The sequence below is a fragment of the Pipra filicauda genome, unplaced genomic scaffold (genome assembly GCF_003945595.2).
Source record: "Pipra filicauda isolate LSUMZ 115617 unplaced genomic scaffold, ASM394559v2 scaffold23_size5868930_pilon, whole genome shotgun sequence".
In the NCBI taxonomy this organism is placed as follows: Eukaryota; Metazoa; Chordata; class Aves; order Passeriformes; family Pipridae; genus Pipra; species Pipra filicauda.
The window spans coordinates 3,674,562-3,701,490 of NW_024104354.1; the positions used below are offsets into that span (position 1 = coordinate 3,674,562).

At 35.9% G+C, this 26,929-nt stretch overlaps 1 protein-coding gene across 2 annotated transcripts in view; it reads right to left on the reverse strand.

Moving 5' to 3' along the window:
- LAMA2 (laminin subunit alpha 2) overlaps positions 1–26,929 on the reverse strand; it is a 289,789-nt gene that overhangs the window by 78,333 nt on the left and 184,527 nt on the right. For both annotated transcript variants that reach the window (XM_039381758.1, XM_039381756.1), the window contains 8 exons: positions 24,980–25,114; positions 24,208–24,332; positions 20,462–20,548; positions 19,397–19,590; positions 11,180–11,322; positions 10,552–10,650; positions 5,856–5,967; positions 2,356–2,518 (listed from right to left, as the gene is read on the reverse strand). In XM_039381758.1, the coding sequence (XP_039237692.1) occupies positions 2,356–2,518; positions 5,856–5,967; positions 10,552–10,650; positions 11,180–11,322; positions 19,397–19,590; positions 20,462–20,548; positions 24,208–24,332; positions 24,980–25,114 (1,058 nt within the window). The remainder of the gene's footprint in view (positions 1–2,355; positions 2,519–5,855; positions 5,968–10,551; positions 10,651–11,179; positions 11,323–19,396; positions 19,591–20,461; positions 20,549–24,207; positions 24,333–24,979; positions 25,115–26,929) is intronic.

The window sequence follows — 26,929 nt, forward strand, 5'->3', positions numbered from 1 at the left end:
AAACCAAGTGATAGAAGTTCACAGAGGCTCAAAAGCCATCAGACAAATTCATAAAAGAAAAAGTCACACAAAAATAAAGCTATTCAACATACTAAATAGAAAGACAGAATTCTGGCTCCCAGCATCCCTTGATAGCAACTCAGTGGCATCTGAGAAAATATGTAGTAATGTTATAAAATATTGAAAGATTAATTTCTTAAGTGTGAAAAGCAGGGCAGTTCAGAACAGCAACTGGTGTGTTTCTAACATGCTCTTTTTAGAGAAAAATTATTGACTAATGTGCCATTCCAGTACACTTAGGCAATCAGATTACAGGTTGGATTTGAAAAGTTTGAAGGAAACTAATGGAAAAATGCATATGTAAGAGAAGTTGTGCCATCTATGAAAGCAAGAAACTTTACTTTATTTGTCTTCTTTATTTAACTTTTGAGAATTCACTGAAAACATAGGAGAGGATCCCCTGAATCTTGTCATTCTGTTCTTGGTCAGAATTCTGAAAACAGAATACAATCACTGCCAAAAGACATCTCAGCAAAGAGTACACATGATTAACTACTTCAAAGTGATCATGAGACTTGCAAGACCCCTAATTTATTCAAAAGTAAATGTTTCTAAATGAGTCTGTAGAAAATACATGAACATACCAATCCACACACATGCATGCATACCTACAGAGTTCTAAGAACGATTAATTTTTCTTCCTTTTTCCTTGAAGAATGTATCCTATCCACTATCTTACTACATTATTTAAACAGTTTGAAAACATTTTTCTTTAAGAGGCAGAAAACTATCTAGGGTCCTTTCCTTCCTACCCTGTAATCCACAGTGACTAATTTTGTTTCAGTTGAATTCACTGCCAAAATTTCTTGGATCTCAATGAGTGCCTATAAAGAGATAACCATATCCTTAAGATAAACCCTACAATTTTTATTGAAATCAATGAACATTTTCATGTATCTCTTAGTATAAAATGTATTCCTTTATCAAGCAATTTATACACCTGCTTTGGACATTTCAGAAACAGTAGAAGAGAAAGAGAAGTTTTTTCCCTCAAAAAAGCCCTGCTGCATTTTCTACTTTAGTTATTGGGTTAGAATAGGAAATGATTTCATGGTAGGCCGACAGTTCATGTTGGTTGTAGTATTTGAGAACTAAAAATGCCTTGTCAGGAAGACTCTTATCCAGCCTGTCCTAAAATTGCAGGCAGCGCTTTAAAAGCTCTGGCTAAATTTTTCTCATCTCTACTTTTTCCTAGTTGATTTCTGTGCGTGAGTAGAGAAGGCACAGAAGAGGCTCAGTGGCATCAGATGAAAATGCAATAAAACATTGCTGAAAAATAAGTTTGCAATATACTCTTTCTCAAGAGAACAGAAAGCAGAGCCATCAGCATTATGGGAAGAAATACTGTACTGGTGGGATTTCCAGAAAATAATCTGATTTATAAAGTCTAAGATTGCCAGTGCAAATCTGATTGTATACTGCTTGGAATTCTTAGCTAATCTTGTATTCTGTTTACGTCTCCTTAAAGTATGCACACACCTGATAACTGACATTTTCAGGCCAGAATAACTCTATCCCAGAGAGTTTTCTGAGCCATCACAACTTCAATGGACCAGGTAGCTCCTCAGCTGGATTCTCTGCTAGTTGTTTGCTCTGGTGAAGTGCTAAGCAAAGTCTAGCTCTAGAAATATGCCTGGTCTGACTCATACAGAAGTAAAAGATTACCAGAACTTTAACATCAAGCCAAGTATTTTTCTGGATCAGTTTTTAGCATTTTGCAAAATGTTTATAAACAGCTGCAAATATAATTGTACATATAATTATTATTATTATATTTAGAGGTAACTAAATAACCAAACCCTGGTTTGGTTAAACTTCTGAACTGTGCCACAGAGATGGGATATTCTGATCTATACTATTCTATACATGGCAAAATACATCCTTTTGAATGTCTACTCTGTTGGACAAACTTTGAAGACAGATACTTTTATAAGACCAACTAGTTTTCCAGAAAAAAACCCCCAAACTTCTAGACAAGCTTTTTAGTACAAAAGCCATTCATTAGGTCTGAAGCAGAAGCTAAAACCAAACTGAGAAAAATTGCTTAGAATTCAACTAGAAATGTTGCTGGTACCTGCGGAACAGAGAAGTAATTTCCTAGGGATTGTATTCCACATATGTAAGCATTTCCAAAAATGCAAATGCTACCTTAACAGATTTGAAGCATTTGACTTTGCCTTCCATCACATTTTTGTAAGCCCCAGCTCAAACACTTGATTGGAAAAGATGACAATCACATTTATAAGAGTCAGATATTATTACTAGGCGGTGGAAGACTGAGGTCCCTCTACTTACTTTAATTCATCTTGAGCTATTCTTTCTTGCATATTGAACTCTCTAGTTCTCATCTCTGTGATTATTCTTTCAGCCTCCCTCTGCAGTTCTGGAAGACTCTTCTCCAAGGTCTCATCTTGAGTTCTGAGTGTCTCATTCAGTTTTATAGCATCTTCATTTGCAGCTGCAGGAGACCAAAATATTTATGTAGGGAATTAGTAATTAACAACAGAGCGGCTTTAAGTATCTGCCCATCAACTCTATCAGCAAGTGGAATGCAACTTGCACTGCTTATTCCTGCCGTGAATTATAAAGGATGGTTAATCCAATGATCAGTAACAAATGAGAAAGTGATATATGTTTCATCAAACCTATTATTATAGTTCACTTTTAAACACAATAATTAAAGTGAAGAAGTCTCTATATCCAGGATAAGAAATACATTGCTCCCCTTCTCCTCCTCCTGAAAGAAAGAATTTGCACTAAACCTTCAAAAGAGCAGAAGATAATCTGCTATATTGCTCATAGATTTAAGGAGCAGGCAGTACAAGCAATGAAAATTAGATTTAAATTACTTTTGGAGAACTTCAATGTATGTCACTTTTAGCATTCAGACTTACTACTAAGAAGAATAAACAACTGTGAAATCTTGGAAAATGAAGGAGAGAGGAGTGAAAGACACCTACAGATGTCTAAACCCACTCATGTTTAGAACCAGATACCCAGAAATGGAAGAGTATGAAGTTTGGAATATGTGAAGGTATACTGTAAACACATTATGTATTTGGAACAGCTGAATTATTCCTGTGTGATAAAGCTGTATACATGGCATCACATTCAAGGACTGTCTAAAATCTTTCTGCCACAGCACACCACAATATATTAGAATATACACTTTCAGAAGCAACTAGGTCATTTATCAATTCCATCTTCAATTTTAAAAAGTATTGTTGTCCTATCATAGGTACAGAGCTCCCAAGTAACTGATTTCTACAAAATGGTACCATTCATGGTCACATGGGTATTTCTGAATATTTTAAATTAAATCTTTAATTGCAGAAAGTAAAATTGGTCTTTCAAACTTTGAATTTCATCTACGCATTGCATAGGTTCAGAGACAATTATGAAGAAAATTATTATCTAATGATGTCTTTGATTAGTTGGTGAGATTTGTGTCTTTAATCAAGTGTGTGGGGTAGTGAGGTCTGGAAAAGACTACACTTTGCTCAAATGAATTGTGGATCACTTCTGCATACTTAGTATCATTACTGAGTTACCTCAGGCAAGGAATAGATACATATTAATTTTTTAATTCTGGAATAAATAAATGGGAATTTAACCTCCCTGAATATTTACCTTAAAAGAGAAAATGGATATGTTACCTAAGCCTTCCTTAGTTCAGGAAAATTTATACCTAGTTTAATCCTTCCTCCCCATTTTTCTCTTCTCCTAAAAATCTTTTTTTTGGCATCTTGGTATACTGAAACTATCAGAATCTCAGAGTCCAGTGGTGGTAAAAGATTTGTGTGCATTGACACAGACAAATGCAAGGAAGTGCAAAGCAGGGAAGTTCCATAGTTAAGGGGGAAAACCAGTTACAGATACTCAGAAGTTCAGAAAGTCAGCAATCAGTTCAGTAGAAATGGATCAACGATCAGAGTATGGTAATTAGAAGAAATCACTACAAACTGCTCACATTTAATAAGGAGTTTTGTCAGCTAGATAAAAGATATGAATGAGAAAACATAGCTGTGTTATGAATCTCCAAGGGCACCCAACTGTGAAAAAAAAGTTATTAGGACGTTATTAGGAGAGCTGACAAAGGCAGGTTTTACTACTGCTGAAGAACAAGACACTGAAGAAACCTCTTTGCTCGCTTTTTACCTGTGGTCAGGAAACATGGACATAATTTTGAACAGAGGAAGGCAAATTTCATGAAGGTGAGTAGGAGATTTGGGACAATATTCTTTTCTGTGTTTCAGCCTAGAAAGAAAGGGGTCAAAGAGGAATATGATTCCTCTCTACAATCATAGCTGGGTGTGGGAGAAGGAAGAGAAGTACTAGGGAGAGGAAAAAAAAATATCTATCTGAACTAAAGGACAAAGAACCCACGATGATAAACTAAACATGAATATTTTTTGCTAGAAATGTGAAGGATTGTAGTTATGAAGAGTACTGAAACTGCCTCCTCTTCAGATTGTGTGTATTCGTGGAAACTACTTTGAAGGTGAGGCTTAGAAAGTTTATGATAACAGGCGAGTGGATGCCTTAACCCAGGAGGTATCTTTCAGTCCTGTATTCTTGTATTTCATGTATTCTTAGAATGTTAACATGGCCACTAGGCAAATACATTGATTTTAAAGTCTTTGCCTACTTCTAAGATACTGCATAAATTTATTTCACCACCTCAATGTTTTCTAACCCTGTATTTCCTACTGTTAAAACTGCTTGAGGAAATTTTTGTTTAGTTCCAAATACTGGGCATAAACTTTGTTGAGTAAAAGAATTGGTTTTGCTCTTGTCATTCCAAATTCATCCTGAAATATGAGGAGCAAGGTTTTTTTGTTTAAAAAAAATTCTTGAAAACTTGTTCACTTTTTCTTGTTGCTTTTTCCACATTTTTTTTCGTGTCAAAGCTACAAGTCCTAAAGATACCCTAAATTACTGTTCAGTTTAGCTCCAGGGCATGTATGGTTATGTGTTACATGAAAGGCAATATAAAATGTATTTTATAGCACTTGGACAAAAGTGAAAGCTTTCCCTTTCAATGAAATGGGCCCTCAGAAGCATAGCTACTGAAATCAGTACTGCAGTGAAACTTTTAAGGAGGAAAGAACTGTTAAGTATTTTTCAAAGAAAAAAACCTGCCTGTAATTGCCAATTATTTTCATATTTTTCAGCCATTATCATACTTAATAGCTTCTCAAAGGTCTTGCTTCTCAAAGCCATCTGCAATATTTTTTCTCTTAATTATTTACTGTAGTGTAAGTGTAGTGGATCAGTCTGTGGAAGAGAGAGAGAGGGCTTGGCTCCATGCCACTGCTTAGGTAGGGTTAAGAGTCACTTGCAAATACCAAGCAGCAGATGTTCCTTAACAGGAAGTAGTAGTACATTTTTGAAGTAATGTTGGGGAATTAAGATGAAGTGTTAATGTACCAAGTGCTAAAATTACATCAAATTTCTTTACCAGTACATATTTTTGACTGCTTTGAAAATAAACAAAAGCTAAGCCCTGTTAGTTACTTCATCATAATAGTTCTTCAAATGACTGCAAATATCCTGAAGAAACATACTCAGTATTCTGTCTTTGTTCATATTTACTAATACCCTAACTGTTTATATAAAATGCATACACAGATTTGAAAAAAAATCTGAAGATAGTTTACTGCATTTTCTTCACTCGACATTTAAAGCACATGACATTTCTCAGTGAATAAAATCTTCCTCATTGTCTCTGACCCTCTTCCACCATCGTCCAGTTTTTCCTGAGAAACAACCAGCAATATTTCTTTTTCCAATACCTTCGGCAGCTTGGAGAATGCCTTTGACAAACTGTCCAAGAGATTTCGCTCTGTCATTAGTCCTCTCAGCATCCTGCCTGGTCTGCTCACCATCTGCTGTCACCTTGGTAGCCTGGTGATCCAAATTCAGGAGAAAGATAATTAATGAACAGGACAGGGGTGTACTATGTTATATTCCTAATGGCTGAATCTATATACAAAACTTTCCTCAGGCCAGAGGCAATCAACAAAGTATTGATCAGATGCTTGGGAAATTACATGCTCTGTTCAAGAACACAAATTTTATTACCTTTTCCTTTAAATGGAAATTGAAAGGCTTTTATTTTAGGTTCCTAGAAACCCACATGTGTGCAAAGCACACAAAGGGAGACAGGATGAAATTATCCACTGAATTTGCTTAAAGAAATGTTGTTTGGAACCTTTTAATAGATTCTTCAGGGAATATTTTCCATAGTTCCGCAACTGCGTACTTTTCGACTGACAAAGTGCAGCAGGTACCATGACCTCTTTTCTTCTTCCCTGGAGGTGTTCTCAAAGAGACAGTTCATGACAATAAGCAAGAAGAACTTTAAATCAATACATTAATTAAAACAAGAAAATGGGAGAAAAAAATAGTAGTTTTTTTCAGCTCTAATGCTTGAAGGTGCTTGTTTACCGGGGTGCTCAGTAAAATTTTAGCTGTGTGTAACTAAATGCTTTATAATTTTATTGCATCACAGCAGCAGCAGGAAGACAGACATCTGCTGCAGACCTGAGAAAAAATGCTGAGGAAAGGAGTCATCTTAAGACACTCTACTTAGCTCTCAAGGTCCCAATTTACAAAAGGGACCCACTTTTATTATAAAGAAGCTGACCATTTCAAGCAACAAAGCTTGTGGATCTGTACTGTAAAGCAAGCAGGCAAACAAACAACCCTCCAACCAACCAACCAACCAACAAAAACCCCCAACACCCTAGTTTTTTTCTTTGGGGATTGCCTTCCCAAGAAACAACTTGAAGTAGGGCATTATGCTCTCTTCTGTCTCTGTGAAATGGCTAGGAGGTCAATTTTTCAAAATTGAGCTTAAGTTTTCCCTGACTTGAACTGCACAAAATGTTTCTCTGCTACAACAACACCATCCCTCTCCCCCCTCTCCATTTCAATAATAATCTAAGAGAAATAGTAGCACTTAAACACATTTATATTTGCCTGATTAGCTTCTAGATGGAAACCCTCAAGATACATCAGGACATCTGGGTTTCTGAAAGGAAATCCCTGGGATTATCATACCACTCACAATTTTGGGCTACATCAGAGTAGTTACACTGAAAGCAATTTATATGAAAATGGTTCAGGTAAATAGAATATACAAGAAGAGTTAAGAAGCAATGCAGACCAGGGAAAGTTTGTTCTACTGTATCCCTACATCAGTAGAAAAACACGTATTTTTACACTTATACAGCTTTAATCATACTATTGATTACTTCCTCTAAGATTTACAACCCCCTTTTATCTGCCTGGATACAGAACTAAAATACTCTCCCAGTGAGCTGTAAGAGGCAATGGGATAGGAAAAAGGCAAAAATTCAAAACAGTCTTGATGGACCACTTCTCTAACACTGCTTGGCATTTCTGATGAAATTTAATTCTTCATGTAACTGAGAATACCTTATTATTTATTGTCAAATCCTCCACAAGCAGCCTTTTATTCTTTGGGTTTTATTTGCTTGGAATATTCATATTGAATTTTATTATATTTTATAACATCTTTAAGTCCTTTGCTACAAATGGCATTTTATAACTTATATATACCTTTCTTAGGTTTGATTACTTTTTCCACAATCATGTTAATTCAAATTGGCCACTTTAACCTCTCTATTTATGACTGAATAGAATGTACTACATTTTTGTGCAAATTAATCTGTCATTGAACAATTTTCATTTCCTTTCAGTGACAGTTCTCCTTAGTACTTAAATCCCATTCAGGTCCACTGAAGGCTTTCTGCATTTTGACATAATTTGCTTTGTTGAAAAATAACCTTTCACTTCGTTATCTGGTCTAGCTTTAACTCCAGAACCAAATTAAATGGTGAAAATCCTTCACACTGTACCTAGCCATTCCACAGTTCATTAAATGTTTTCATTTGTTAATAAGGGCCTATTAATTTTCTACATATTCAATTTACTACAATTCACCATTTCTATATGGTCAGTTTTCAGTATCTTCTAATAGTTTAAACAGGCATGATAAACTCTTTCTGAGGGACCAATAAGGGTCAGGCAGACTGGACCCAGAGAAAGGGTTTGGAATGAATCTTCAACGAGTTTGGACAAATGTAAGACTTTTTGGCATAAGGAGATTCCTAGCATGGAAATACAGTAAAGAAAGTATGAACACACTTAGGTGATGTCCACAGCTTATACTTAGTGATGGAAGTTTTATGGAAAGCCTTGTCCCAGTCTGGAGTAAACACTGAGCAATTTAAACTATTAGCAAGTATTAGCAACTATACACACATTCTTGGTTTGTTTTTGTTTCTGTGTTTATTTAATTTGAGGTCTTAAGATATAAGAAACTCCTCTGGATGGCATCTGGAGGGTTGCCTTATAGGAATTTCTCCAGTTAATGAGCTGCAGACCACATAAAGAGGAGTGAACACAGAACTCTACAGATGGAAGTTCTTGACTCTCCCTCCAAATGCTTCCAGATATGGCAAACTAAGTTGCCTCTGCTACTGCTTTCATAAATATTCAAGTTTGAGAAATTCAGTGGTATGGGAGAAATGTAAAAGTTTACAAAGACAAAAGAAGCATTTCAACCAAGATGAGTGATTCTGGTCCCTGCCCTTCATGAGGGCTCTGAAGGTACCTATTAGAAGGGAAGTGGGGGTTTTGATGAAATGCAGTGAACTGAAGTCTTGGGTCTGCCCCTGGTGCTAGGTGTGGGAATATGCATGCGTACATGTGAATGTAATTAGTGTGAAAAAGATGTGAGGATCTTCTATATGGCAAAGTAAATGAAGTGAAGAACAATGTGAAAAAAGGAAAAGGAATGCTGTGCTGAAGTAAGAGATCATTGGTTGAAAAGCTACCACAAGGAAGCAAAACCCCCAAAGGTTTTGTAGTGACTAAATATTATTGGCTTCTATATTTTATCTTAAAATAGTTAGATTTTTTTTTTCATGGAAATAGTCTCCTCGCCAGTCCTCATCAACCTTTTTCCTCATCACTACTGGTTTCACTTTGAAAATTTAGTAAGCTTGCAAATCAGATACGGGTAAGAATTTTGGTATCTATGGTTATACTATGTAGTCCAAGTGCTAGCCATGTTCATTCAGAAATGGACTTGAACATACTACATCAGGACTCACACTTTTTCTGGAATATTATCCCTATTTACAAACATAGAAAGATAAAGGTAGGACCTGCCACCTGTTGCCAGTCCCCAAATTAAAAAAACAAAACAAAACAAACTACTCCAATCCAATTAACAACTCTCTGTAAGGATAACTGGAAATCATACGGCTTCTTAGTCATTGCAACCATGGTGATAATGTGGCCACTACAATAACTCCCTTAAGATCACACCTTCGATATACTTTGGCTTCCAAGAGTAGTCTACAGAAGGTCAGAATTTGCAACATTATTTTAGATCATCTCTACAGGGGCAATTGGAAAAGCATATTAAAAAGAACAACTTTACAAGTGGAAAAAAATTATCTTAGCCTAAGACTGAGAAATCTTAATAGAAGAAATATAACCTCACCTGCTTGTAGGGCTAACATAAGTTAAAAATCCAGCTAGACTTAAAACTACCACAGTTATTTCTGGCAGAAAAGTAAAAGATCAAAGAGAAGTGGAAAAGTAAGCTTTCTCACAAAGAGAGTATGTATAGATAGATACTTGTGTATGCACGTGTGTATGCGTGTACAGACATACAAATACAGGACTATATATGCAAACACAGTACAGATGCTTTCTTACCCAATACTCATTTCAAAATTGAGTAAAATCCACACAAAGAAATAGTTTCTCTGAGAATTTTAGATCTGTAAGCCATGCACAATTTAAAGACATGATGCTAAAACTGTATGGAGTTTATGTAATTCTCCGAGGTGAATATTCATCACTAAAGTACTCCACATCTTTCTTATTTTTGGCTCTTTCAACTTACAAAGATGACTTTTGGTAGTCCCTCACACCAATGTACCTTGGACAGCTGTAGTTGTATTGAGGCTGATTCATTTCCTATTTTTTCTCCACTAGGTGGCACAATTTATTTTCTAAGACTGTCTTTAAAGACCAAAATGAGGTCTGTGTGAAATAAAACTTTTGCAATAGAGTACATAAGACAACTATTAAAATCCAGAAGATTAACTATCCTCATAAATAAAATCTAGAAAATTTAACTTAGATATTTAAAACTAAACTCATGTACCTCTTTAGTGTCAGCTTTTCCAGATAAGCTCATTCTTGAATGCTCCACATGGGCAGGATAAAGTGTTCTTACCTTATTATGAAGTTTTGTAGAAAATATGTCTCAATGTATTGGCCCACAAAAAGAGGTTGTTAGAGGACTTGCTGCCATTTCAAACACTGAGAGTGAGAAGCACTTATAATTCATCTATTCATTCATGTTTAATTCATACTCAGAAGATTTCTGTCATTATGCAGCCTTAACCAAACCCATAGACCCCAATGTGATCACAGACTTACTCTTGTCAGTAGTTCATCCATTTCTGTCACCAGTGTATCCAGATTTTCTCGTGCTAGCTGAAGAAATCTCTCTGGTGCTCGCTGAGGGGAAAGTAAATGCTGTTGGGAAAAAGATGGGAGAGTGAAAAATCCATATTTAATAGATTTTGGTGCTTTCAAATAGAGAAGAAGCATAAAACATTTCCTTTTCACTACAGTATGCAATCCCTTTTGTCATTGACTTTTGTGTCACATTCATCCAACAGACTTTTCTCAGGAATCTTGACAACTTTACATAGTTTAGTGGGGAACTTGTAAGTATGGTAGGGAACATACAGTATATAAAATACATAACCACTTTATGGACCACCAGCATAAAAACCATTTTATTTGTATAAACACTATTTTTTCTGTGCTTGCAGTATAATTCCTTGAACATATGTACAGAAATTACTGCTGCAAGATAAATAAATTATTGAAGTAAGTAAAAATAAATAACGGTAACACTTATCAACCAAAGCAAGTCTGAAGTAATTAAATCTTGAATTTTTCTTCTTCCTTGAATCTACTCAGTCTGTATGTTTGAACAGATTCAAGTACAGTTGTACTGAAGCCCGGTTATTTATGTATGTGAATACTGTGAACATACCTTTAATTCCTGCGTCATGTTCTCAAAACCATGTAACATTTTATATGGAGCAGGCAGTGGACCACTAAGGTTAACACTCAGTATCATCTGGTTTAGCTGATCCAGGTCATTGAGAAGGAGTCCTGTGCATTTATCATCACAAGCTGGGGGAAGAACAACCAAAGCTTATTTCTTCCTGCTAAACATTTAAGACATATGTTTGAGTTAGAAATTATATGGCACACATACAATTCTGTGAGAGGTAACACTAATTTCAGATAATTTACTCCAAAAGTGTAGAGTGAGAAAAAATGGAAACAACAGCTAGGGAATAGGAAAGGCGTTATTGCTTAGGACTTGGTAATGGGACAGTTTAATATAAAACACAAAGAGCAAAATTAAAAGGCTTACCTCACAAAAAAAAAAAAAGGAAATAATTTATGTTGTCCATATGGACTGGTCAATATAATATTAAATTAGATAGGCAATTTGGATGAAGTTTGAGAAAAGTGGACAGACAATTTGGAAAATCTAAGGAGCGCTGTAAGAAACACAGTATGCTTATGGATTTGAATGTAAGAAAAAACCTAAAAAAATCTTCCAATTTACATACTTCATATAACAGCATGGCCAAGCATGCTAAACTTGTAATGCAGACAGTTGAAAGCATACAGGTAAAAATATTGATAGTTTTCTTTTAAAAATTGCTTTTCCCTACCTCTTTTCACTAACCAGTTTATAAGATTTTCACGTATGCTTCCTTTCTGGCAAATATCCTTCAGCAAGAAAAATACTGGTGTGTGCTGCATATATCAAAAGGAGTTTGCCTTTGTCCTCCCCTTGCTTTCGATTAATTATCACAAGAAATTCTCATCCTGTATCATTTATTCTGCAGACAGAGAATTCTTCATCCTTTAGAACAGGGTTGTGGGAATACCTGTTTCCCTGCATAAAGACTCTGTGCAGACCTGACAAACCTAAACATCTCAGGAGATGAAGCAAACTGTGAAACAATGAATTCACTGGTGATGTTAAGAGATGTGGAGGGTTGTACCTAAAATTTTACAACTGTGTCATTATTTATTTCAAAAAAAATACGCAGCTTAATGACTATAAAAAGCCCTCCACTAAGCAGCATGTATGCTTTTGTAGAAAAGAGAAGTAGTTTTCAAAAGAGAATTACTCCCCCCCCCCGAAATCTATGCTTCATGTAGATTAAATCTTTTCTGTTCTTTGAAGTTTTCATTTACCTAAATACAGTTCTTATTCAGTAGGCTGACTGTTCAATACAGCAAAGAGTCAAGTTGAACACAGAGGGGCAAAACCCCCAAAACTAGTTTAATACACCATGAAACTCCTGTGACGACTGAAAAGGAGACAAGTTAGATGCTGGTTTAGTGCAATAAGGTGCAATAAGAAGTGGGTACAGAAAGGTAGATACTACTGTTATTTTAAGACTTCCTTTTGCATTTTCATTGCTTCCATTTGCAGACTTCTTCCTTTTTCACAGTATTTTGTTACATAAGCTGAATTGCACTAGAACTGCGGTCTATAACTGTGGGCATGATATATTCTGATTTATGCTTCTCCATGGAATTTAACCCCCCATGCCCACCCCTCAACTTATTAACATCCCAGTTCTTGTCATCGGTGTGCTTGCCTTTAGAAGTCTGAGAGAATTAAAGGAAAAGCAAGTTTTATAGCCAACAATGTTTTAAATAACAAATATTTGTTCTGTAGCTGATCAAGAAAGTAAGGAAACCTGATAATCATTTTGCAGGATGAAAGAAACCAATCTCGGACTTGAAAAGGGTTGGTCTTTATTGTTTGGGTTTTGCTGTGGGTTTTCTTCTGCTACATTGTTTCACTGACAGAACAAGCTAAATCTATTCCCCTGGAAAATTTTCTTAGTGGGTGGGAATAAAATGCTAAAAATTTGCTATGTGGTAAAGACAAACTCAATTCACATCAATAAGAGAAAAATTAACAGCTCATGAAGAGAAAAAGTATTCTCAATGAGTAAAAAACCATTAAGTGAGGATTCAGTATAAATTAACACCTCTTGCACAATAATTGGGTTGAAAAGAGGAACTGCATCAAGTGAGACCACAGCTGAGCAGATGAGACAGGACTAAGCTACTCCAATATGCAGTCTGAAATGTACTGTAGCTATGGGAAATACTTAAAGAGTGTGATTATATTTTGCAAGACTAAATACTTCTGTGTCTATCTATAAAGCTGTCAGGATAAATTTGTGCCTAATATTAACAAATGCAGCACTAAATTCAGAACGTTATAGCAGTGCAAGCATGTAAGAGGCAAAGCATGCAATCAATATTACAATAGTCCAGCAAGCAATTAATGCAAATTACTGCATTTTCCATTTTCATCACACTTTTCCATGCAAAATAACTCCTCTACGGATTTTGACTTACCTCTTGTGAGAAGCATCTCCAAAGTATGCATGTGAAAGAAATTCTTTTAAGCTTATGGACATTAACCATTTATTCCATCATACAAAGAGCAGATAATGTACAATAAAGGAAACATATGTCTGAGTCACGAGTGATAATCACTCCTCCAATTGAGTGATTATATGACACAATTTTGCTTTAATACATTCATTGCTGTTAAGATTAAGAAGACTGTGTTATGACTAGGTAATTTTTGGTCTAAGAGCAACCATGCAATCTCTGATAGGATGTGGTATCCTATGATAGTCAGTGACTCTTCAGTATTAGTTTCCTGTTGCCTCACAACAAAGTGTTGGACTATTGTTAGCTCATTAGTCTGTTAGTTATTACCTCATTTTTCCCATTTTGGCACTAGTCTCATACCAAATAATAAAATAGCCTTCCTGTGCCCCTGAAAATAGAACCCCCATTAGAGAGTTTAAAGTTTTAGCTTCCTTACCACTGCTGCTGGTTTCAGGTAGCTTACATGATCAATATGTCTCCAAAATATAGGAAAATTCAGATCCAGATCCGTGTCTAAAGCACCTACTTAGGTTTATTTCTGATTTTGCTAATTTAGAAATCCTCATTTGCTGGTTCCGATACATACTGCTGGTCCTAATACTCCAGTACTAGTTGAGTTTAAAGAATGTTTGAGTTGGGTGAAAGGTACTGGTGTGTGGTTCTAAACTCCACAGGAACTCACGTATCACAAAAATGGTGTTACACACAGGACCTTTCTTTTCAGCTCACTCTGTAAAGGCTCGTAAGAAGAAGCTCCTAGCTCCTGCTGAATTAAGCAGTGTGTAGGAGCTGGGAGAGGCTTCTCTTCACGGATTCTTCAAGATCTGCTTCTGACAGAGGCACCATCTCTGCCTAGTTCTGACTTTGGAGGGGCTGATATCATGGAGCTATTCACTGTTTTGAAGTGAAAACCTTGATTCTGCCAGGACTGGTGGCAAATGTGCTAGACCTGGTATTAAAGGAATCTCACTATATCATTTTCTCCTTTTACCAGTATTGAATATTTAAATTCATAAAGATGAAAGCTTTTTGACTGCAGCATGGCTTAAGGTCTTTTTATTTCCCCTCCCATAAGACTGAGTTAAAGAAAAACTGCTAACAATTAACTATCTGTTTGATCTGCCTGTGTCATGATTGCTTCCTGTTCGGTCACATCAACTGCTTTACATTCAGGCTTTTGCTTGACCCCAAGGAACATTTGCAACAGATGCATACATCCACAGAAAGGTTTTGTAGTTTGTGTTGCAACAGAGCTCAAAATATTGAAGACCATTTTTTTTCAAGTCTCCATTGTAGTTATGACAGATACCCTGAAAGCATTCAGAAGGTGAGTTCTGACTTGCTACATAAGATATAGAACCATATAACAATAAAGCCTCGAAGTTCTCACTAGGATTCTTTTGTTCCCTAAATACGGCACAGTAGCGATCACAGTCACTGTTCCAATAACATTGCAATTTAGGTTTTTTCATTTTATGTACTACAAACTCTACAATTGAAGTGGAATGTCAAAAGGTATAATAAAAAATACACAAGGGTATTACTATATCTAAGAAAATGCATGATTGCTACAGGTTTGATTCAAAATCTTAGAGAAGATTTGGGAAAACTTTTGTCATATTTGACAGTATACAAGGATTCTGGCAGCATTATTAAAATTAGTTTGCAGCCATCACTATTTTTTTTTTTAATTGGCAACTGACTGTTTCAAAAGAGAAGGGAAAGTGAGCCTACAAAGTGGATTCCTTGAGTCCAACAAGGAAGTATTGATCAGCAGAGTATTATGAATATCTGCACAGGACAACCTAGATGGTCACTTTAGCTGGCCAAATAATCCAGCTACTGTACTGAAATAAAAAAAAAAAAAAAAATTAGAAAAAAATAAAATTTTTAGAGTTTAATTTAAAAAAATTACATTTTTTATGATGTGTAGTAGACCAGACTCTTGTATTACTTATTTTAAAAAATCTACTTTTTGGATATAATTTTTCATTCCCTGATGGCATCCTAGAGAAAACAACATTGTTCTGTTCTAAGAATATAATGGGAAGCGAATGCTCTCTGTGCCAAGAACCTGTAATTATCTTACCGTTGTTATTCATCAGTAAGCAAACTCTTCCCCTTTGTACAGTGGCTTTTGAAAAATATATTCACTTTCTATTTTACCAGTAGCTTTCTAAAATATAATATTATAACACAGTATTGAAAAGTGGCATGCACTAAGCAACTGAAAAATGAAGCGTTATGATAAAAGCCAGTAAGAACCCGGTAAAACAGATTTTCAGCTATATCAGAAATAGATCACTTAAGTGAACATGCATGCTTTCTTGCTTTTTTCCCCCCATCTTTTCACTGCAAATCTTCACTTAAAAATCTTTAGAATATTTGTGATAAGGGCTATGTTAAAAGATAAATGTTATACTTAAAAAACAATGCATTACAATATTTTGGCTAAAATATCTCTCTAATTTGATTTAAATATGCATTATTTGGTTTTCAGGTTATATGGCGTGGTGACCTTTTATAGAATTTGCCAAAAAATTTGTTACAGTTACTCTTTGTTAAATATTCAAAATCAAATTTCACTTTCCTAAATATGAACTAAAATATACTAACATTGGGCAGCTTAATCACATCATGTCTTATATTATTTACAACTACACCTTTTCAAACATGGGTTCCTGTATTTACATCTATATTCTTTAAGTTAGACTACTTTTCCACCTAACTAGGGGTTCCTCAAATTTCTAACAGGTACAATGCTATTGCAGTAGCTGAAATGGGACCACAAAAAAGCAAAAGTAGATACATGCATACGGCTCATTTTAAATATTGAAGGCAAATGGGATTCTGCTCTTGGCATTAATTTTCTGTACATTAAGAGTACTATTTCTATTAAGGTTTCATTACAACTGGAGTCAGAAGGGAATTTACTTAGTATTTTGCAATTGGCTGATATATGAAAGTAAAAATATATTGTATACAGGACCAAATTCTCAGCTGCATTAAATTCAGATTGGAACAGCTCAGTGTTCTGAGAATAAGGAAGGAAAGCTTCGAGGTTCCCCCAAAAGGTGTTTCTAATGGTTCTTTCACAGCACAGTGACTACTAAAGCACATTAAGGGCTGCAGTAATGAATCCCTACCAATAGCTGCACTTTGAAGCCTGTGACATACTAGGTAGTGCTAACCATGGGCAAATTCCCACTCCTTTGTCTGCCACAGCTCCGGTATCCATCACAGGCTACAAAGGTTATTGATCAGCCTTATTTTCTGCTATGTCAGGGGTATTGCTCTGCATTAGCAAAGGTACATTTGGAGTAATACGGGAGTCAAGGAACCTTTAAACAAAGGGAAAATCATATGACAAGAGCAAATAGACATAAAGTGTCTAATGAAATATTTAATTGCAGTTTCTGCAATTTATGACAGAGATATTATTGAAATGGTATCAGTAGTAGCAGCTTAGTTCCTGTGACAGGGGAGATTTAAAGCACCTCCCACATGTTCCTATAGGTGGTTCCTATCTTTATGACTAAAGAAAAGAAATCTTCTCATTTGATCCACATTTCTACCAGTCAAAGGAAATGTCCATATGCACATGTGATGGACTGCTTTTATGGTGAAAACTGACTACCTAGTTAAAGCAAAAATGTCACTACAGATAGCATAGATACATTTCAACACCTGCACATGAATATGTTGCAGCTAAATCAGAGATTTCAGAGAATCACATATTTCAAAGCAAAAAGGTGGAAAATTTGATTTACCTGCAAACAGCTTTTCCCATTCACAGCATGGATTTTTAACCTTATTATCCACACAGTGAAATAGTCTGATTAACAAATTGGAAAACCATTAGAAATGATACCTTGCATTTAGGCTGTTTTGGACAATGAAACACTGTCATCCTGGATATCCAAAAGACTTTTCATAATACTGATAAGGTAAAAGACCAAAACCATACTAAGTCATGCCTGAGATTGGAAACATTGGCTAATACTGGAAATAATGAAAGAGCTATTCAGGATATTGAAAAATGAAGTAATTTTCATTTAGATGCCACTCTGGAAAACACAGTCTTTATTTTAAAATTTTCTAGCTGTAATACTTATGGACTTAACTCACAGCTACAATTCTCCTTGAATTCTCCTTGGCATGTAGGCCACAAAATGGAACCCAAACTGTAGTTATTTTGGCAAAGTGACTACTTACTCTACTTGCAGTCATTTTTGTGTAGTTTAAAATAGAGCTTAAGTTCAGAATTAAGTCCTAAACTACATCACACTGCAGGACGTTAAATTTTATTTCCCTTAAGTACACTAAGCTTTGAATTGATGAATCAATGCCATATTGTTAATAATATAGAAATAGAAGCATTTATGTCTATATTCCCTGTAATCTATAATCTCTGCCTGGGATTCGGGACTAATGCAAAAGCACTGAACTCAACAGTCACACTTAAAAGCTTAGTTGCTAAGCCCTGATGACTGCCTGAGAGCTGATCACAACCACTAAATTGAGTGAAAAAATGTTCTGCACTGTGTAGTCCTTGACCCTACGTGCCTAATGTCTTCCTCTTCAACCACTCAAAGAAGCCATGCATTTCATTCTTCACTGATATGATGCCTTCACACATTTTTAGCACTTCATTGTTTATTTTTCCAATTTGCTTTTGAAATATTTGCAATTTGTTTTTGCTTTACTACTTGATTTTAATATTAGAGAACCGTACACTTCTGGGTATTGAGGTACAAATGGAACAAATTCTTTGAGGAAGCAAAAAGAAAAAAAAATAGATGGCATCTATTTGCCTTGATGTTACGTGTCCCTCACATATACACCTCCCCTTCCATGAAAAAGCTCCAATTAAAGAGAAAACATTTAAACCACTTCATTGTACCCTGCCAATATATTCAAATATGCACAGATTAATAAATATTATATACTGTGGAGTTATTGAAACTATACCTGTATTCTACTTTAAAATGAACAATCATGGCATTGAAGGGGAAAAACAATCACAAAGTTAGTCCTTCAAAAGCTGGGGAGAATGGAGGAGAGGAAACTGCCTTATTTCAGAGTGTTTTAGAAACATTTTGCTACCTGGTTTTTTGTATATGATATAAACGTACAACATCATGGGATATGAGATTGTAGACTCAAACAAAACACTCTCCAATTTCAAGAAAAACAAATCCAAACAATAATGTTTTGTATCAAAATTGAGCGTAGGACAAAGATACCAATATTGTAAATATAAACTGGTGTGTTAGGCTACTAGTTTTCTGTTTTAAACAAAGGAACTTCTTTGTTCCTGGACATATTGCACTGTCATTCCTTACATCTTTTAAATTTCAATGGGTGGTTGTTGAACCAACACGATAAAGTAAACTTTGATAAAAACTCTGTGTGTGACTCATGGCATAGAGTATTGCAATTGCTGGTTAAACATTTAGGACAACACAAAAAAAATACACTAAGAGCAACAGCGGTGACAACCTTTAGCAAAACTTAACAAACTCAAAAAGAAATCCTTCAAAATTTTGTTGTCAATTAACAATGAGCATATTAAAAAGTATTGGGAGTTTTCCTAACATCTGGAGGCTTGTAAAAAAAAGACCAGATGCCAAAGTAGTAAGAAACCTGGCAATTATTTTCAAAGACACCCACAAAAGTCATTGTTAAACAAGCAGGTTTGGATTTCTGAAACATGACAAACACAATCAGATGTTATCCAAAATTACATTAGTATACGTACAAATGCATCTCATGCCATCACGCACGTGCCGATGTTCACAGCCAGCACACTTCCACCCCGTGAATCCAGGCTTGCAAGTGCAGTGCCCAGTGACAGCGTCACAGGGGACAGGCAGAGAACCATATGGATCACACTCACATTCCTGGCAGGAGCCTCCTGGAATCTGTGGGTTTCCTGTGTAGCCAGAAGAACATCTAGACATTGCAAATACAAAACAAGATTTGGTCAGCTGAGATGCAGTGCACCACAATGAATACTTGGCAATATCGTAAACAAAATTTATATGGATATTCATGAACCACTGAAAAAAAATCTTTGGTGCTTCATGACTTAGGGATAAATATTGCAAACTGTCCAACAAACTGATAATAACTTCTAACCAGGACATGGAACAGTCTGGGTGGAGTGGATATGCAAAAGTGATTCCATATCCTTAACAGTTTTCAGTTAAACTTCTATTATATGACAAAAAATCCCCACTTTCTCCATTATCAATATTTGGCCTATAGACCTAGCCACTTGTATTTGGCATTAGAAGTGAAATCTCCTAGTAGACAATTTTGCTAATTTTGATCATCTCAGTGTTGCTATGGATAGGACAACAAACAGCTGCTCTTTAGGTTATTAATTTGCAATTTGGCATTAATATGTTAATATGTAACTTCCTTTCACAGTCAGTGCCCATGAGGACACAACAGTCACTAGAACAAAAGGCATGAGTGACATCAAGATACACTCTTACCATGGCATCTAATTTTAGATAAATTTTGTATTTTTTGATTTAACTTCAGAGGCCCATAGGAAAAAACCGCTCACAAATCAAAAAGTAAGATTAGGACAGTATTGGTCATGCCAATAGCACTGACTATCAATTTACAGTAAGTGTACATAAAACTTGCCTATTTTGGCTGAGTTTTAAAAACATGTAAAGAGGAAATAACTTATCCCAAGCATTTGTATTTAAACATTAGTAAATACATGTTTGTAGTATCAAAAATCATTTGCCTCCTTCATGCCTATTCTGCATTTCTTTGTCCCTCTTTCCTCTTTTCCCATTCATCCTACCTTTGACAGTATTGGCCTTCATATCCAGGTGGGCATGCAGTACACCGGTAATCACCAGGTCCTTCAGCAACACAAGTAGGGCTAAAACTAAAACAAAAGCAAATAAAGAATTTTTTCCACTCTATTGCATCATTTCACTTCAGTCAGCTGTGCAGAAGGGCCCCTGGTAAGCTCCACTCAATATAAATGGCAGCATTTTCTCATCTGCTTCTGAAAAGCTGTAGGAGATCCCCCTTTTCTATTAAGAATTTTACGAATGCCTTGGACAATTTGGACAAATGCTCTAAGGGCTGTATCAGAAGGGATGGAGTCAGCAACATCCCATGCTGTAGGCTTGTGCAATAGAATGGTGCTGTCGCTCACTGTGATCAAGAAGAGGAAGCACTGGGAAGAATGTGAAATCAAAGATTAAGAAACTGAGCTAACAAACATCCAGCCTTTCCAGCTGGATTTATTTTTAGTTCAAATGAAAGGAGATAAACTAGGAAGTATTTACGCAAAGTTAAGACAAAAAGAGGGAAAAAGGAACAAAAATCATAGCTTTGTGAATCTTCCAAAAAGGCAGCGTCAGATAATCTTCTCAAGGAGATATTGAAGAGAAAAAAATATTCTACAGATTAAAAAAGCCTAAAAGCTATCTCCTTCACGATCAGGGAGGGGTCTTATTCTAATCATAGAAGACACTAGATTATCTTTACTAAGTCACTGTACTAGTCTGTACCTATGGGGATTGTGCAAAGTAGCATTTTGTTGGAATATATGTATTAAGTGTATGCAAAGGTAGTTAAAACAATAAAAAGGGTAGGTAGGGGAAGAGAAAGAGAACTAAATATTAAGATGGTGCAAAACTGTAAAACTCTTCTAGCTCTTTGTAGAAGAAGAACCAGAAAAGCACAGAGGTGGCTAGTGGTGAGGCCAGAGCTCCTTCTTGATACAGTACAGCCAGCATCCTACTCTAACTTGATTATAATGCATTAAATCAATAGTGCTCAAATAAGTACATAAAATATGTCTTTGAAAAAAATGTAAACAAATCGATCTATTACTCACAGTCTCATTATCCAACACATTTTCAACTCTATAAAAATAGATCCATGCTAGGATTCATTCTTTCTGTTTTTTCTTTTTTTTTTTTTCCCTAGTTCATCATGTTTGAAGCTGACTGCTGATTGTACAGGAGTATAAACACAGTATTTAAAACTGTAGTGGAGTTTTATACAATTTCATAAATAAAAATAATTGCACTATATCTTTCTTAAATACTATCATGTCAGTCATGACATAGTAAGCTAACGAGATAGCTCATTAGCTATCTGTATTTCACCTAGATTATGATTAATTGACTACCACAGAATAGCTGCTGGTAGAGTTTTTCCCTTAATAGTATCTTGAAGAGCTTGAACTGACCTGCAAAAGATGCAAATCCAAGGTGTGATACTATTAGTTTCCACCTAATACTGTAGTTTTATGGAATGGATCTATCCCACTCTATCCATCTACAAGTTAGGCATGTAGTCTAATCCAACTGTTCAGGCATTGTCTATCAGCACTGGAAAGTGGAGATGCACAGACAGGCTTATACACACATTTAAAACATCTCCTTCCCTGCTCTCTCTCCAATGGTGTTTTCCTTCAGTTTTCACTTGGGCGAGATGTACAGTCGTCTGTCCCCGCATTTACTATACAGCTACCAAAGTAGTTGATGGCTGCAGCTAACAGAAATCTCTTCCATGACATCTAGAGACTTCTGAGTTAAACTCTATAAAACACAAACAGTACTGTTTCTGGACATGCTTCAGATCTGACTCCTAAGAAATTGGATGACCATCTCATGATTAAGTGTATTTTCTAAATTCAAACTATGTGCTCTTATCTCCTATGAAGGTTATGAAACAAAAGAGTTTACTTCTACATGAGCATGACACAAAAGGTGTGACAACATCCACGGCCATGCAGGCTATATGGCTGCATGAGGTATGGGCACTTTGCTTGCTCTTCCTCAGGCAGCTCAGCAATTTAAGTGTGCCCACAGGACACTTTAAGGGAGCTTATTAAAAAAGGTGGAAAGCAACACTGTACATGGGCAGATAGTGTTGAGACAACGGGGAATGGTTTTAAACTAAAAGGGAGGAGATGTAGATTAGGTGTTAGGAGGACGTTCTTTACTCAGAGGGTGGTGAATGAACCGGCTGCCCAGAGAAGTGGTGGATGCCCCAATCTCTTGAAGTGTTCAAGGCCAGGATGGATGGGGCTTTGAGCAACTTGGTCTAGTGGAAGGGGGCCTTGCCTATGGCAGGGGGGTTGGAGCTGGATCTTTAAGATCCCTTCCAACCCAAACCATCCTATGATTCTGTGACACATGCACTACCCAGGGTCCACACAGTTTTCACCTGTAGAGCACTTCAGCGACATCCACTTCATATGTTTTATGTTAGCTTTTAGATAAGATACTGAAATGATCTCTGGAGCACAGTGTGGAGATGTCTAAATTCTTGTAGCAGGGTGCCATAACCACTCATGTGAAGAGCCCTCCTCATTTTCTGAACTGACACATGTATTTCTGGGCAACAAAAGATTCCTAAACCCCAGAAAAAAAATAGGATGGGATATTTTCAGCACTTCAGACTGCCAGTTAGTAACAGAAAAAGTTTTTTCCAGTGTATTTGCTGATTTACAAAGCTGAAAAGCTTGGTTGATCTTTGCAACTTGAATGTCCTTTTTCATACTAATAGGTAGAACACATAATCAAGTTGTAACACCAAACACTCATGAAATGGGTACAACTCAGAAAAACTTGCATTTAAGACTGCATTATAACTTTCTGAGATAAAGGTTATTTCTTTAAATACCTGAGATTTTAAAGTATTCTTAAAAACTCTTTCTGTGGAATGATCATGATGTCTTTAGCTAGTAATGTTTGAGAAAGGATTTCCCTCCTTCAAAATAAACCTGAGACCAATCCAAAATGATAAAATGAAGAAGTAAGAAGAAAAAAAACCCCAAAATTTCAGCTATACTACTGAAATACTCACTAAAGCATCCTAAAGGCCAGACAAAGCACAGAAAAATGGTTTTACGGAACACTTCCAGCTTTTCAAAAGAACAATCATGAAACACAAACCTTTTCAGAGCAGTATTATAGTAGGATGCCAAATATCATTAAGAGCTTCTCAACAAAACAACAAACAAATCTCAAGTGCTAAAATATCATCTGTTGGGAACACATGCAGAAGAACCACAGAAAGGCTCATTAGCATAACGCAACCAATAAAATTTATGCTGCAATAATACATTGTTTTAAAATTATTCTATCTTTCACAAATTGACTAAAACTCATGTAACATTAAATAAGGAATCAATAAATTCCATAGTGGAGTAAGAAAGGCACTGTAACACATTTATACCAACATAAAACACGAGCATAAGACTTTTTGCAGCTCCCTTGTGGCTATATTGTACTTGAATTCTGCTCTAGCTTCATTTATGAGAATACCTTTATAACACACATTCATTATCTTGAGTATTGCATTTTCTAGCACTTATTAATTTATTCATCACAAATTAGCAAGGGAGCAATTTCCCACTTTTAAAAGGAGATCAATTAGCAAAAGTAGATAAGAAATTTTTAATATAGCTTCCATGATGCAATTTTCCTGTAGCCATCTGAAAAAAAGGACACAGTGAGCCCAGAACAAAGCTTTGGCTTGCTGGAAAGGTAATTCTGCATCTTAAGTTTGGTTACTCACTTGTTACTAGAAATGGATAGGGGACAAGCACAAGGCTGGCAGTCATCCGGAGAGCCTTGGACAATGCCATAAAATCCTGGTGCACATCTCTCACAGTGGTGACCAGCAGTATTGTGCTGACAATTCTGCAGAGGAAGGAGACAGAATGAAAGCTGTATTTGATAATTACAAGAAAGCAGACAAAATTTTGTTCCCAGCCTCAGGGATTCAAACTTACTTCAATATATAATTTGTCTCTTCCTGATATGATTCTCAGTGGGAATGCTTGCTTTAAGCATCTATCAAATGCCTGCTGAGTAATATGTGGGCTTAAAAGAAGAAAGAATAGAGGTCTGCAGCTAGCCAGATGTATCCTACAGAATTTCTTATCCCATTCATCCTTTCTTCATTCCTTTGTTCCAGTCATTGAAGAATGAGAAATAATTAAAATTCAATCTTACTGTATCAGGTCACATGTATTACTGCCTAAAAGTGCAGCATTGTGCTTACTGTACATCACATGGTACATTGCTTCTTCAGTTTGCAGGTGTATAGTTTTTCTTTTTACACAAATAGTAATTCGGGGGGGAAAGGCACTGCTTAGTCTGAAATTTAGAAAATCAGAGTGGAAAACTTTAAAAGTTTTCTTTTATAAATCTCCCTGAACTTTGACACTTAAGCTATTTAAAAAAAATTAGATTAAAATATCATCCTCTGTCTTTTTAGACCAGTTATACAACTTATGAATTTTACATTACGATTAACCTGGTGCTTAAGTTCAGAAGCATAATACCTGACAAATTGACGTTTCAGAGTCACACATAGTACTGTGTCCGTGACACTGACATACAACACAGATGCCCAAGGACTGAGCAGATGTCCTTCCCACAGGTGGAGATGGAAGCCTGTAAAATCCCGGAGAGCATGACTGCAATAAAAAAAGATGCAGAAGAAAACAGATCATTACAGAGTGGACTGGGTAGGGGAGCATTGCAAGCTCATCTTTCCAATCACCAGGTTTTACAAGCTGTGAAAAGAACCTGACAGGTTTCCAGCTGTGTTACAAACAATATACAGTACTTTACAGATAACAAGAGCCAACTCTAATTGGACACAGGGCTGAAAAATCCCAGGAGCACTCCACTGGCACCAGGCTTTTACCCTACAGCTTGAGAGATCTTTCATTCAGATGCACAACACCTTTCTGTTCTCACTGTGCACTACCTTCATTTCTTCAGAAAAAGGTTTGTTTTCAAAATAATTTTTTTTGCATGGATTGTGGAGAGTAAGCATGATGATTCTGTTTCCTTCATCCTTGCTAAGTTTTTCAGGTTTGACAAGCTAGTATCTGCCTACAGACTACCTGATGGATAACAAGCAAAAGCCAAATGATAATAAACAAGAATATGGCTGCATTATTTATAGCTATATAATTTAAAGACCATAAAAGTACAGAATTCAAAATGTTAAAGGTTTTCCATGTCTTGAGACTATCAGCCCCAAACCAAGTTTATCAATCACTCTCTCCTCTACCACAGCTTGGCAATAAAATTCTGAGAACAAAATTACTAGCAAATTACTAGCAAAGCTGACACATGCAAAATCAAACACTTGATCTTTATTTCAGGTTTATTACTCAATTCTGTGAAAGTCGCCATATAGCTCTCAGAAAGCATACAGCAGCTATGGCTGCATAAAAAGACAAACAGGAACATTTTGACAGCTGAGACTGTTAGGAGTAAGAGCCTACAGAGAAGTCACTTGTCCCGTGTATAAATCCCACCACCTATTGGTGCCAGGAGCCTGTGAAGGCTGTCTGATGAGGTAATTTCCTACTGTTGACCACAATTTCTCCTTTTTGGAGAGAATGGGAATAGTACACTTTTCACACAGCAATAAAATGGATGCAAAATAAAACAAAGGAGAATCTGGAGTAAGTAACTTTTTGTGACAAAAAGCAGGATCCTTCAGAGAAGCACTAGCTGACATGCTAGATTTATTCACACACCACCACTCTGACAGTTTTATAATTATTGCCAAACCCTCCAGGTGCCTAAGTTATGGAAAAAGCATAAACACAATTATTTTCTTTAGAATCACAAAGAAAGAAATCTAACTCACTTCTGCTTTTCCCCTTTTATTTTGACTTAGACTACATTAAGTTCCCTGAAGCATAGAAACAGTCTATCTGCTTTTTCATGGTTTGTGAAGAATTCTAATTTAGATAAATAATCCCAAATGAAAGTAATTCTGTTTCTTACTACAATTTCCAGGGTTTTTTTCTCCCTCTCTATCCCCACAAGAGTCCTTGTCCAAACATGGTACAAAACACACCGTTACAAGTTCTGAGTGACTTTAAAATCAAGGTATAAATATATGGTACATCCTCAAACAAAACTAATATCTGGGTTTTTTTTTTCTGATGTCATTAACACTCTTCTCACCTATTTTGATCAAAGCATTTCTCGGATGAAATGAGAGACAGACAAAAGATAGACTACATTTTTAATTACTAGTTTGGAAGTTTTTCAGAAGTAGCCATAAGGAAAACTCTTACCACTGTTTTTTCAGCATACAAACAGATTAAAGAAAAAAAATAGGGGAGGGGAGATATAAATGTCACTTCTAATAAAAAATGCTATGCACATAGTCTTCAAAATGCAATTATACAGATAGAGCATATACCCTGTTAGCATTTGCTTAAAAAATGCCAGGGTATCAGATGCTTTTTTTTCCTTCTAAA